The sequence below is a fragment of the Ruditapes philippinarum genome, unplaced genomic scaffold, assembly GCF_026571515.1.
Source record: "Ruditapes philippinarum isolate M1 unplaced genomic scaffold, ASM2657151v2 ctg6899_1_1_1_1, whole genome shotgun sequence".
NCBI lineage: Eukaryota > Metazoa > Mollusca > Bivalvia > Venerida > Veneridae > Ruditapes > Ruditapes philippinarum.
This window is the reverse complement of record NW_026854664.1, coordinates 18,893-32,896: the sequence shown is the minus strand read 5'-3', so window position 1 is coordinate 32,896 and position 14,004 is coordinate 18,893. Positions and strand designations below refer to the sequence as shown.

The following is a 14,004-nucleotide window of genomic DNA, read 5'->3' as shown; positions in this document are numbered from 1 at the left end:
TGTTTTACCATAACACACTCGCAAATATGTCTTCTTACAGGATCAGTTATCGGCCTAAGAATAAGTAAAAATAGGTTCTGTTGAAACAGTTCCTCGTTAAATCGAGTTTTGAAATAAGAAACAAATTGATTATACATTTTGAAAATATAATAAAGTTTTGTTCTGTAGAAATTGTTTGATTTTGCGACTAGTATGGGAAAATGTATGAACCACATTGCGACGTAAGGAAGCACATGGCGGGACATCTTGGCACGGCATGGGTGGAACAAATATTTTAGATAACAACTGTTGATATATCTCAGTGAGGAGGAATACTCAAGAAAACACAAGAATAATAGCTATTTGAAGTAATTGTCTTTTGTTCAGTATTTGCGTTAATTTTTGGACAATATGTCATAAAGGATCAATTTATTTGAAACGTCACTGGAGGATAGATTACTGTATAGTAAAATACTGCAAAAAAGAATGACAACCCTCCAGTTTTGGATTTATTGCTCTTTTTAATACATGATAAATTGTTTGCAAGGACCATACCTCTAAAGGTATTTGAGATATAAACTTAAAACTTTATATTGAACATGTTAAATAGAAGTGAATAGCAGAGCATAAGGACAAGGACTAATCACTCAATGCTTCTTTGTTGTTTATTTTCTTTGGTTTTTTTATGGGAGTTGTAATTATTGTCATGATTTATTATGTCTAGGATATATGGAAAAAACAGAGATAAAGAAGTAACTATGATAATTGTTTTCTGATTTATTTCATATTGTTATTTTAGGTAAAAAATATATGAATAAATGATATTTTTCAGACTTAAAATTGTCAAAGTTGTCAATAATAATGATACATGCTTTATGTGTCATGGTATGACAGACCATTGACTTTTTACCAGTTTATGACAAAAATGATTTACAAATTGTTCTTTAATAAAGTATTAAAATCAACGGATATATATTGACTTCTTTATGTTCATAAACGTACCATTATGATGTTTTAAAATCTCAAATCACGAGTTTAACAAACACGCAAGTCATTTCGTTTTAAATAGTTAAGAAAAATATTAAATTCAGGAATTATTAAATAAATGCAGGCCTCTAATGTGTGTGCGAGTCCAACAGAATCATAAACCAGTTTAGTTCTAAACAATGTATTATAATTTCTTTATAAAACACCACCATTTCATTAAACATCTCAACAAAACTTGAGATCCAACCTGTCCGTCTTACAGTCCTAGCTTTGTTGTTGGCAATAATTTTGAATCATCCCTTCGGATCCGATACCAACACAAGCCAAGTGCACCTTTTTGTAAAGTGAAGCTGTCAGTTGAATCTTTGCCATGGCGCCTTGTTCCTGCCCGACGATGTCTTTTTACAGATCTCTGTAAAAAGTAGGAAAATGTTAATGTCACCAAACATATATATTAGTTATTGCCAAAATGGTGTAAAAACTGTGAAAATAGTCCATCAAAGCTTACCACAACAATGTGCTTTCAAAATCTGTATATATTTGGGTCCGATTGGGGGCATATCTGAAATCGAGTCCGTGTGGGAGCAGTTTCCATTTAAAAGAAAATTTAAAAAAAAAACTTATTTTTGAATAGAAATATTTGAAACCAATTTAGAAAATTCTGTACACATGACTCGGTTTATGTTCCGGTGAGTTAAAAATAAATTTGTAGAAGGTTTTTAACCTTTTTTCTTAATTTTCTTACTTACTATATGTTTCGGTAAAAGTCCGAGTGGGAGCATACAGAGAAAAACATATATCCCATTTTCAAGCCTAAACCAGGCAATAAATTTATAAACTTTTTTTTTACAATAAGCTCAAATTCTATAGCCATGACGTAGTATCCTACCATTGTTAATTAACGTCGTAACTGTTATTGTTTTCGATACGCCTACTATTGGGTGCGGTCTTGAACCTAAGTAAAAACGATTTTCTAATTTTAATGATTTTAAGTATGTATCACGTAGTAAACAAAGGTGGTAGTCGAATTTATTTGACCTAAAATATGTTTATCTTATTATTCAGCTTTGGTAGTTAACAAAGCAAAGTCAAGTGTATTAATCGACATTTCACTTCAAGTCGTGTTTAATTTCCGTTACTAGCATTCACTTATTTAATTGATAAAAGTAAATTACATTGTATATCGTTTAACAATTATTTAGCTTCCGTTTTAATAACCTTCCCAGATTTTCTTAGTACATTTAGAGAACAATAAATATTTGGTCCTTGACTTTATGCTTTAGGCAGGTTAAGTAATAAATCGGTTTTAATGGCCAAAGCTGGCTTTCTGTAAGTAATGGTCCATATCCACAGCAGTCTGGTCGTATGAAGTAAACACAAAATTTTTTATCAAGTAGTGCATTAATAGTTTAATTCAAATATTCGGCATTTAATTTAAATATTATGCATTTAATTTAAATATTAGGCATTTGATTTAAATATTAGGCATTTAATTTAATAATATTAAAGAAATAATAATCGTATCCTAATTGACCCATTATTTCAATAAAATAAATGTGTGAGTTATATATGTTGACAGAAGATAACATAAATGACAAATTTTCAAATACATAAATACATCTAATATTTTCTGCTTAAAAACTCTTTATAGCATACAATAAACAGAATATGCAGTAGATCTTTTTATTGACCTTTTTCATAACACAATTTTCATTTCATTTTATTTGCTAGCTTCTCAAATCCACTTATTATTAATAGACAATTTATAACTGATGGACAACTTAAAGTTGATGGACAACTTATAGTTGATGGACCACTGATAGTTGATGGACAATTAATAGTTGCTGGCTCACTTATAGTTGAAAACCAATTTATAATTGATGTATCATTTGATGGACCACTTATAGTTGATGGATCACTTATAGTTGATTGTCCATTTATAGTTGATGAAATATTTATAGTTGCTGGACCACTTATAGTTAACGGACCATTTATAGATGATGGACCACTTATAGTAAATGGACCATTTTTAGTTGATGGACTACTTATAGTTGATGGACCTCTTAAAGTTGATGTACCATTCGATTGACCACTTACAGTTGATGGATCACTTATTGTTTATGGACCATTTATAGTTTATGAATCATTTATAATTGATGGCCCACTTATAGTTGATGGACCACTTATAGTTGATGGACCACTTAGAAATGATGACCCACTTATAGTTGATGGGCCACTTATAGTTGATCGACCATTTATAGCTGATATCCCTTTATCGTTGATGGTCCACTTATAATTGATGTGCCACTTATATTTGATGGACCATTAATAGTTGATGGATCACTTATGGTTGATGTACCATTTGATGGACCACTTATAGTTAATGGATCATTCATAGTTGATGAACCATTTATAGTTGATAGACCACTTATAGTTGATGGACCACTTTAAGTTGATGAACCATTTATAGTTGATGTACCATTTATAGTTAATAGACCACTTATACTTGATGGACCACTTATAGTTGATTGATCACTGATAGTTGATGGACAATTTATAGTTGACGAACCAGTTATAGTTGATTGACCTGTTATAGTTGATGGACCACTTATAGTTGATGGATCACTTATAGTTGATAAGTTTAATATTTTTTTGCATCCTTTTTTAGTTGGATATTTATCTCATCTTTAAATTTCAGTTAATTACCGAATGTAAAATATAATAAATTAAAATAAAAATATAAACGTATACAGTACAGTACTAAATCTAAGTCAAAGCTAGATATATCTCCACTCCTTTGATATTATTTTTAGTTCACATATTGACGTTTTTAAAAAACTAATGCAACAACATTTAGTGTTACAAAAAAGAATCTTAAAAGCAAAAACAACAAAAAAAATTGGAGGTTGAACTGTATACTTCAATAACTCTGTCTCAGTTGCACTAAATTCATAACAAGGTCTTTATTATTTATGAACTTTCACAAGGTAGTAACATCGGACACAAACCTAAGTATGCTTTCATGACATCTTAAAGTGTGTCAAGTGTTTACTAATAATAGCACTATGGGACTTAAAATGCATCAGGCAGGTAAAGTAACAAATCGGTTTTAATGGCCAGAGCTGGCTTCCTGTAAGTAATGGTCCAGATACACAGCCGTTTGGGAAGACTAAAAGGTCGTATGAAGTAAACAACACATGTACGCACACCTTAACTGTCACAAAACATTTTATCAAGTAGTGCATTAACAGTTGAATTTAAATATTAGCCATTTAATTTAAATATTAGGCATTTAATTAAAATATTAGGCATTTAAACCGATTTAATATAAGATATGGATTGAAAACGAAATTGACGCAACAACAAACAACAACAACCACAACAAGAACAAGAAAAATCACAACAGTTCGAGATTACCAAATACTGCAGTTATTTATTTCAAAATCCTGTTAGATATTTGGAATTCTTTTAAACCATGAAATTATCTAGTAAGCGGAGATGTTGCTGGTTTTACTGTGGTACTGGCTTGTTTCTAAAATAAGACATGTGGAGGTGCATCTGAGGTCACAATCTACCAGTAAAGCTAGAAAGACTTTTACCATGTTGATGTGTGTTATAACCCAACAAAAATATAAGTTGAAGGTATGTGCCAGTTAAAACTGATTGCTTATACATAGAATAAAGATATGTAGAGAACAACAAAATATTGAATTACGAGTGGTGTTCATTTTATTCGTATGCTGTGCTTATAACCTTTTTGTTAGGCAAACATAATTCATAAAAATTACATGACCGGAAACGGAAATTAAATATACACATGAAAATGAAATTGCAACCGCGTATGACAAACTGTCTGTACTTGACGGCGCATAAAGCAATGTCAGCGCCCAAGGTTACGATGGTGTTTTACGATGTCAGCGACGTCACTGGACGTTACTTCAATTTTTTGTCGTGTCGTGCATCGCTCATAACTTCTCAAAGTAGCGTCCGTTACATTAAATACATCTTTGTTATCATGGCTATGGAAATGGCTGTCAGTCTTAAAACTGAGTAATTATCGATTTGAATTTTCATTGTTTTAAGAAGAAATAACAATCTCTCAATTGATAAAATTTAAATCAAAATTATTTCTGAAATGAAAACATAAGTCTACAAATGTTTTGAACGCCTCTCGTATATTTTAATTTTTGAAAGTAAGACAAATAAAACTCTAGTTGAAAACTAGCATTTACATTAATTTGAATACCGGTGGAAACGAAATACCTGAGACATACATGCTACAAGAATTATAGAATTTTTTATGTGATTTTGATTGTTAACAGTATGACGTAATGCCAGATATGACTCATATCCGCGGATATGACCGCACCTACCGGATAGGAGCATTTTAAAAACCTTTTTTATGTAATTTTATCTGGCTGTGATGATTAGTAATATTAAAGTAATAATATTCGTATCTGCACAATTTTTTTCTAATTGACCCATTATTTCAATAAAATTAATGTGTAAGTTGCGTTATATATGGTGACAGAAGATAACATAAATGACAAATTTTCAAATACATAAATACATCTAATATTTTCTGCTTCTAAACACTTTATAGCATACAATAAAAAGAATATGCACTAGATATTTTTATTGACCTTTTTCATAACACCATTTTCATTTCATTGTATTTGCTAGTAATGGTATACCATGTTAATTTTCTCAAAATCCACTTATACAATGTAGTTGATGGACAACTTAAAGTTGATGGACAACTGATAGTTGATGGACAACTGATAGTTGATGGACAACTTATTGACAACTTATAGTGGATGGACAAATTATAGTTGATGTACAACCTATAGTTGATGGACAACTTATAGTTGATGGACAATTTATAGATGCTGGAACACTTATAGTTGATGGACAACTGATAGGTGATGTTATATATAATAGAACACTTATACTTGATAGATCAGTTATAGTTGACTGTTCATTTATAGTTGATGAACCATTTAAAGTTGCTGAACCACATATAATAAATGGACCATTTATAGTTGGTGGACCACTTAAAAAATGATGGACCACTTAAAGTTGATGGATCACTTATTGTTGATGATCCATTTATAGTTAATGAACCATTTATAGTTGATGGACCACTTATAGGTGATGTACCATTTGATGGACCACTTATAGTTGATGGACCACTTATAGTTGATGGACCATCTATAGTTGATGGACCACTTATACTTGATGGACCACTTATACTTGATGGACCACTTATACTTGATTGGCCACTTATAGTTGATGGAACATATGAGCCGCGTCACGACAGAACCAACCTGCTGCGTTTACGACCAGCATGGATTCAGACTAGCTTGCGCATACGCGTAGTCTAATCAGGATCCATGATTGTCGCTTACCAACTCTATTACACGTAGATAAACTGATAGCAAACAACATGGATCCTGATCAGACTGCGCGGATACGCAGGCTGGTCTGGATCCATGCTGGTCGCAAACGCACTGTTGGTTTTGTCGTGACGCGGCTCATATATAGTTGATGGACCACTTATAGTTGATGGACCAGTTATAGTTGACGGACTATTTCAAGTTGATGGACCATTTATAGTTGAAGGACCACTTATAGTTGATGGACCACTTATAGTTGGTATGTATAAAATCCTTTTTCAGTTGGATATTTATCTCATCTTTATAATTCAGTTAATTACCGAATGTAAAATATAGAAAATAAAAAATAAAAATGTTTAGAAAAAAAAATCTTAAAAAATACAACAACAAAAAAAAAACAGCAACATGTCTATGGTTCTCAAAAATCGGAGGTTGAACTGTATACTTCAATAACTCGTCTCAAAAGGCCCTTTAAAATTTAAACCAGGTCCTTATTTTTTATAAAATTTCAAAAGGGAAATAAAACGGACTTTTAAAACAAGTATCTTTCAAAGAATCTAAAAAATGTTCCAAAATTTTTCCCAAAAAATAAAACAATGGGGAAAAAAAATTTCTACTTTCCCTTTGTTTTTTTTGTTTGTTTGTTTTTTTTCATTTACAAAAACCCTTTTCCCCCAAAAGGGATTTAAAAATTTATATACGCGGGTTTAAATTTTTACTTAAAAAAGGGTAAAAGGGGTCAAAAAATTGGTGAAATTGCCCAATTTTTAATCCCAAATAAAATAACACAAAACCCTATAAACTTTTTAATTTTTGGATCCCGTATAGAGAACTGTTGAATTTTAAATTTGAAAATTTTATTTTTAAATTTTAAAAAAAAAACGGGATTTAATTTTATGTAGTTATGGAGTCAAACAATCATTACTGGGATTCAGACACAGCAAAAGACAGTTTTACTGCGATTGCGTCGGGAGGTAATAGGACTGAGCAAGGCAGAATTTACGATACTGTTCGACATGGTACAGGAGAGCTTGCAGATAAAACTACTCCTTCAGCCAAGATGTGTACTTGGTGTACCCTCGTAAATTCAATTTTAATTGGACTGTTGATTATCGCAGTATCTGTTTCTTTATACATGAGTATAAACGTTTCAAAGGCTTCAAATAATAAAGGTCAGTACTAAAGATTTTCTTTATCGAATTTGCTGCAAGTCTATTGGACGATAACAGCTATATTAAACTGATAAGAATATAATCTTTATTTTTGTTTGTTTATGGCTTAATAATTAGAAACACCAGGCAAATATAGTACGAAATTATTGTTTTTTTTCTTTTGTGTTATATTATTTAAAAATTCTTTTTCATTAATGTTATCTGGATAAAAAGGTCAAAATATAATTAAAACCTTATTTACACAAACTAATTCCTGAAAAAGATCAGCGCCCCGGGGCAAAATGTTTTGGGAAATCGACTTTTAAACACTTAACCAGTGGAGTTCCCCCCTTAAAAAGCCATTTAATTTTGCTTTTAAAAAAACATACATGATATTTTCCGCAAGCAAAAGTGAATAAATTTAAAATTTTGAAAGGGGGAAAGGTAACTGGTATTTTGGACCAAAAATGGGCCCGTTGTCCGGGCAATGAAATTTAAAAACGAGGGTTCCAACAGGGAAAGGGGTTTCGCCGAACAGAAAAAGGGGTTTGACTGTAACGGTAAAAGGTAAACAAAAAGGGTTTAATGTTTCCAAAAAATCGAGTCTCCCGGGTCAAATTATACAGTGTTTTCTAAATGAAAAAAATAAATATTTTAGTGTGTGAAAATGATAAACAAATTGATAATTGCATGTGAAACATTGGCGTTGAATCAATATCATGAATATAAAAGGTCAAGAAATCGAACTACATAAGCTATGTTACGCCACATATGTCTGAACTAATAATAATTCCAGAGAGCTTTATTCTTCGGCACCTGGCCAGAATTGCAATGGATATCGCTCCCAACAAAGAGGGTATGCATATATTACGATGCTCTATTTTGACGGATAAAGCGCCCCATACTTCTTATGATTTATAAATATGAAATAAATATTTTGGCTCATGCTTTCTTGTTACATATATTACAAACATTTATTGAGTTAGTTTAACATTGTACATTTAACATAGATCAATCATCGTCATTATCATCATCATCATCTTGTCGAAATTGTAAAAACATTCTTGCCGTCATATTCATACGTTATTATGTTTTAAATTTAAATACTTAAGGCTTACTATGCCTCAGAAACGCTATCATTTTCTATTTTAAAAACACTTTTTTGTATCTTATTATTGTTTCTTTTTTTAAATCCTAATAGTCATATTCATGAACTCTTACCTGCCACTTTTGCACCGTTGGTAATTTGTAGAATAAGTATTTTGTATGGAAGTCAAAATACAACTTTGCTTACATTTTTCTACCTTTGTAACGGCATTGACAGAACGTCATAATACATAATAATATGCAAAAACTAAAGTTGGTAAATTTACATAAGGGAATGTTTCCAATATATAAGGACACATACCACTCTTTGTGGTTAGCTAGGTTTTAACAGACAGGGTTTGTGTGCCTTAAACCGATACATTTGGTGGTAGCGGTGGGATGATGTAGACAACTTCCGGACTGGAGTTGCCGTACAAATTGCTTTCTCTTGCCAAGTCTCGGCACGAAACATCTCATTGGGGAAAGTAATGTTACGATGTTGGAAGATCGTCATAATACTGATAATGAGCATAACAAGTTTGTGTCTTTAAAAAGAAACATGCGAGATGTCTTTTGGCAGCTTATGATTTGTGAAAATTTTTCAAAAGTAAGAACTTCTGATTGGTCGAATTGTATCTGCGAACAATAGAAACAAATCGGCTATTTCCGTCAGTCTCTGAATAAGCTCAAATTAAGAATAATAGTTTTCCGAAGTTCAATATAAATTGATACATTATTTTGAAATATTCTCGACTAGCTTTCTCGTGTATTTCTGTTAACTCATCTAGAGATTTATCACTGATGTAGACTTTATGATAAATCGCTTAGATTAGATACTTTTGGAACAAGAACAGGTTGACTAAATTGATTTTTTATTACTTTTGTAAAACGTTTACTCTTTATCAGCTGATCTGCAGAAATTGGTGACAACTCTAAGCCAAAAAATTAACGTGCTTGAACACGCACAGGTACAGATTCAGACAGAAGTTCTCCAAAATTTGACGAACATATTCAATGAAACAAGTAAGTACACTGCTCTTTATATGTATCAATTAAATGCCGTCAGGCCGCTGGACAGCTAGGCTGCCAACTTCACACCATTAGGCCGCTGGGCCGCCAACTTCACGTCGCTTGGCCGCTGAGTCACTAAGTCGCCAACTTCATGCATAATTAGATTAAATACTTCTGGAACAAGAACATGTTGACTACATTGATTTTTTATTACTTTTGTAAACCGTTTACTCTTTATCAGCGGATCTGCAGAAACTGATGACGATTCTAAGCCAAAAAATGGATACGATTGAACACGCACAGGGACAGATTCAGACAGAAACTCTCCTAAATACGAACAGATTAAATGAAACAAGTAAGTACGTCGCTCTTTATATGTATCAATTAATATTCTAACTTCAACAATTACATAGATTAGCTCTAAATTATCTTAACTATAAGTTGCATCAATATTATAAAAACAACTTCAGGCACTTTCCATAAAATAAATGGGTGTATAACTATGACGGTTGCACTCTAATAAAAAGGGTAGAGGTAGTTTTCAGATTTTTTATCTTGTATGGCAGACATTATTTTGGGAAGAAACAACAACAAAAAAATTGTGTAAAATTATGACTTGTTATAATTTTAAATATCATTTTTCAGACGTGTCGATCGGATTTGCTGTATCAAACCCAGATAATTCCTCCGATAGAACTGTCCTTAAGTTCAGGAAGGTGATATACAATTCAGGCGACGATTATAATGTGTCCTCGGGCGTGTTTACTTGTAATCATCCAGGACTCTACTTCTTCACAGCAACTCTAATCAGAAGCCCGAGTTTACTTGACAGCGTATGTTTTATTTCTGTCAACGGCATTGAACAGATAGAAGTAAGCAGTGGTGGTACTGATGTCAATAGTGGATATCAGTCAGGATCAGGGTCATTCATTTATCGTTTAAAAGAAGGAGATATTGTTGTACCCTCTGATTGCGAGCAAATAGACCAACTGGGCCTATTTTCTAGTTTCACTGGATTTCGTGTTTCATATTAATTGACCAGTCGCAGTCACGTATTTACATTAAGGTATAAGATGTATAATTTACACTTTTTTCAAATGGCGTTTAAAACTTTATATTATTAAACTTTAATATATTCTAGACATAAATATAAAAAAATACAAAAGTTTACCATCTTGTTTGATAAATGTTGACATGTAAAGTTCAAATGTTTTATCGGTTTTATACAACAACAACAACAACAACAATTATGTTGTTATTATCTGTAGAAAAGTTTCATTTATCATAATTTCATTTGTTGAAAAGTGATAATAAAAAAAAACTATACAGTCATGTTTAAATAACTTCAAATAAATCAATGTAAAATCTATATGATTTTTTTTGTTTATTAAGACATGTTACTGTCATATTACATCAATTAAGAAGAGGATGGGGTAAAAAAATCACGTCAGATTTTGTCAAATGTAATCGGGGCATCAAATACTTTTTAATAATAATTATCTAGAAACTATTCTTAACATTTGTGCAAAATATAAAGAAAGTTTACCATGCTGATTTTAAATTATAATCATTATGTCTACCAAAATTGTTGGGAGTTTTGTTTCTTTTGCTCGCCGTCAGTCTTTCCGTCCGTCCATCTGTCTGGTCGTCCGTCCGTCCGCATTAAGTTTGTCCGCCCTTCACATGTTAAACAACAATTGTATACATTCAAAATTACCGTTAAATTGCCTATTCACATATTGTTTGCTTCAAAAAAGATAGTTTAAGTTTCTTTTAGATAAAACACACACCGAATGTTTCTAAAGCATCTAACCTATCATGCTAGGTTTCTGCCTTTGCTTGCGATTATTGTTGCGACTAAAGTTGATTTAAGAGGGTATAAGGACATGAATTTGAGTCATAACATTCTTATCATCGATTTACATTTAATTTTATTTTGAAATTATAGAAGTATCTCTCTGTTCAATTAAAGAAAATGAATCGTTAAATTAGAGATAATTTCTTATTCTTTAAGAATCGGGACATTAATATCAAGCTTTGATGTCGTTTAAAAAGCCACTTCAAATTAATTATACAACCCTTCAATATAGCGAAAGGAGCTGACTTTAAAGAGAATCAGAAACGTGTCTGCTTTTCTTAATTTGATTATCCCTTTAGATTGAAGCAAAAAAATGCAAGTTACATTTCTGAGACAATTTGCAACTGCGTGCACGTAAAACAACTTTATTACCTGTAAACTGTCACGGAAATTTTTTTATAAGAAATTATGTTCAATTGTTTGATCATAAAAACAAATATGTACACCTTTCTTATGTTCATTTTTATTACGATGTTTCGCAGTCAGACAATGTATGCCACATACATGTGCAATGAATGCTCTATGTTTTTATATTTAGAAAACAAATGAAAACCATATTTAATAATTTGGTAATGTATCACTGGTCAAACATTGTTTCTATATATTCACTAATTGGTAAGTGGTGGTTGTAATCGACAACTATTTAATTTATAACCATCAAAGTTCCTATGTTTAGTTGAATTTAAAATATGTCAGCCTACATTACAAATATTACGTGCTTCGCTAATCCATGCAAACGTGACAAATTGCTAATGGGCTGCCATCACATTTGGGAAATAATGTTGTAATGAAGTGCTGTTTTATTCTCTTTTATATCAGATTTCCCTTTTTATCACGAATACTTTGCAGGACATTTTGTGTCATTGGAAAAGAAAAGTAGTGCCAATTATACGTTTAAATGATAAAACGTTATTAATAAACTTCTCGCAGCCTTTCCCGTACAAGTTAAACTTGTTCTCATGACGGCATATTTATCTCAAAAATAAATCATAATAAATTAAAGGGTAGTGATCATTGAATGTATAAATGCGCTCATATTTGCAACCTTTTTTATGGCAGTTTATTGTCATTTTAAAAAGTGTCCACCTCAAAGCTAAGGAAAAAGAATATAAAATCGTATTAATTTATTACATTAATATGGCTAGCTATAATTGTAGACATGATAAAAATCTAATGGCATACTTGAAGAAGAAGAATTTATCTCCTACATTTTTTACGTTAAACATCAGCAATTTCCTTCATCATTGCTTTTGGGTTCATTCCAGTTCTCATTACGAGCACTTGATAAACAGGAAATATATACACATTATTAACACAATACTCAATACATTTTAAATGAAGCCTTGTTTCTTGCAAAAGGGCAATGATTTCTTTCTTGAAATTGTAACAGAACATAAAAACAAAAAGCTGATTAATATTAAAACAAGCACAATTTTTCAGGCTTGATGGGAATTTAATCATATTCATCAAACCTTATTTTGGAAAAGGAGCGTAGGTTTTCCTTTGAGAATGTTCCAAGACCTATATCATTTCACTGGAATGACAACGCATCAAATATTTTCATGAGAAAACTATACAATGTGGAATGATACATATCCTTTTATGACATGTTATTTTACCTTAATATGTGAATATTATCATATTTTCTTCACGTTCTCATAAGTTAATAAAACAAATAAGACGAAAACAAAACTACATGTATTTAAGAGAAACTTTGAAAAGTATTCTAAATCAGACATACAGATAGAGAGAAATAGAGTTCATAAGAATGTCTAAAAGGGCAGAAAAGAAAATACTGCAGGCTCAGTTTGATTAAGCCCGTTCATGGGCGGTACTATAAAGTGCAAGCTACATCCCACGCTCTAAAAAACTTCCCTCGATAGACATTGAACAAAATACAACTTTTACTGTGATACCATTAAAGAAAGTTTTCATTTTTCCTTATCACAATATTAACCTCGAAAGTGAATAGTTCAGACAAGATACTGAGGATTACGTGAAAAGTACATTAACACTCTTTCTATTATTGCCATTTCTAAGATAAAGTAATGAATATTTTTTATCCAGGTTGTGTCCTCTGCTAAGAAGGCTGTACTTACATTTTCGCCTAAAGCTATAGAGAAAGTGAAGCGATTTTATTACTGTTCTTCATTATTTAATCTAGACATTTGGTGTTCTTATCATTCTTTACCTTTTTGTGTTTTCTCTTTGTTTATCATGTCTTTTACATCACGGATGAAGCTCATATTTTTTTCAACAAATGTATGCTTGTGATCTTGATTAACAGGATTTTTGTAATTGATCTTTATCAATAACAAGCTAGCAGGTTAGGGAACGGCATGCAGTTTAAAGCGGTCCAAATTCACATAATATATTTATCCTATTATGAAGAACTCAAATATGTTGCTCCGATAATCATTTGTTTTAATGTTCAATTATATTCACATCAAATAATTTTACTAAAACTTTTTTACATAGGTTATCATTTAAGAACATTCCACTTAAATGTTTCATTTTAAGGAAAACATGTTTCAAA

The 14,004-nt window shown here is 31.4% G+C and overlaps 3 protein-coding genes and 1 long non-coding RNA gene across 5 annotated transcripts; 3 read left to right on the top strand and 1 right to left on the bottom strand.

The window, feature by feature from the left end:
* Positions 1–744: 744 nt before the first annotated feature.
* LOC132740706 (uncharacterized) lies at positions 745–1,853 on the bottom strand. Its single transcript, XR_009627193.1, has 2 exons — positions 1,716–1,853; positions 745–1,378 (listed from the first exon to the last, which is right to left on the bottom strand). It is a non-coding gene; the product is annotated as an uncharacterized LOC132740706 (long non-coding RNA).
* Positions 1,854–2,275: 422 nt separating this feature from the next.
* On the top strand, positions 2,276–3,055 carry LOC132740708 (uncharacterized). Its single transcript, XM_060728674.1, has 2 exons — positions 2,276–2,295; positions 2,725–3,055. The coding sequence occupies exons 1-2, from the start codon at positions 2,276–2,278 to the stop codon at positions 3,053–3,055; spliced, it is 351 nt and encodes a 116-aa protein (XP_060584657.1).
* Positions 3,056–4,031: 976 nt separating this feature from the next.
* LOC132740707 (uncharacterized) lies at positions 4,032–6,350 on the top strand. The gene is made up of 3 exons (XM_060728673.1): positions 4,032–4,056; positions 5,781–5,888; positions 6,082–6,350. Exons 1-3 carry the CDS (start codon positions 4,032–4,034, stop codon positions 6,348–6,350), a joined length of 402 nt encoding a protein of 133 aa, XP_060584656.1.
* Positions 6,351–7,264: 914 nt separating this feature from the next.
* LOC132740705 (uncharacterized) lies at positions 7,265–11,209 on the top strand. Of its 2 annotated transcripts, XM_060728671.1 has the most exons (4): positions 7,265–7,534; positions 9,506–9,622; positions 9,852–9,965; positions 10,256–11,193. In XM_060728671.1, the coding sequence occupies exons 1-4, from the start codon at positions 7,267–7,269 to the stop codon at positions 10,642–10,644; spliced, it is 888 nt and encodes a 295-aa protein (XP_060584654.1). In that variant the 5' UTR covers positions 7,265–7,266; the 3' UTR covers positions 10,645–11,193. The 2 variants fall into 2 exon arrangements, with proteins under 2 accessions (XP_060584654.1, XP_060584655.1); XM_060728672.1 differs by lacking the exon at positions 9,852–9,965 and having other exon boundaries at positions 10,256–11,209.
* The last annotated feature ends 2,795 nt before the right edge of the window (positions 11,210–14,004 follow it).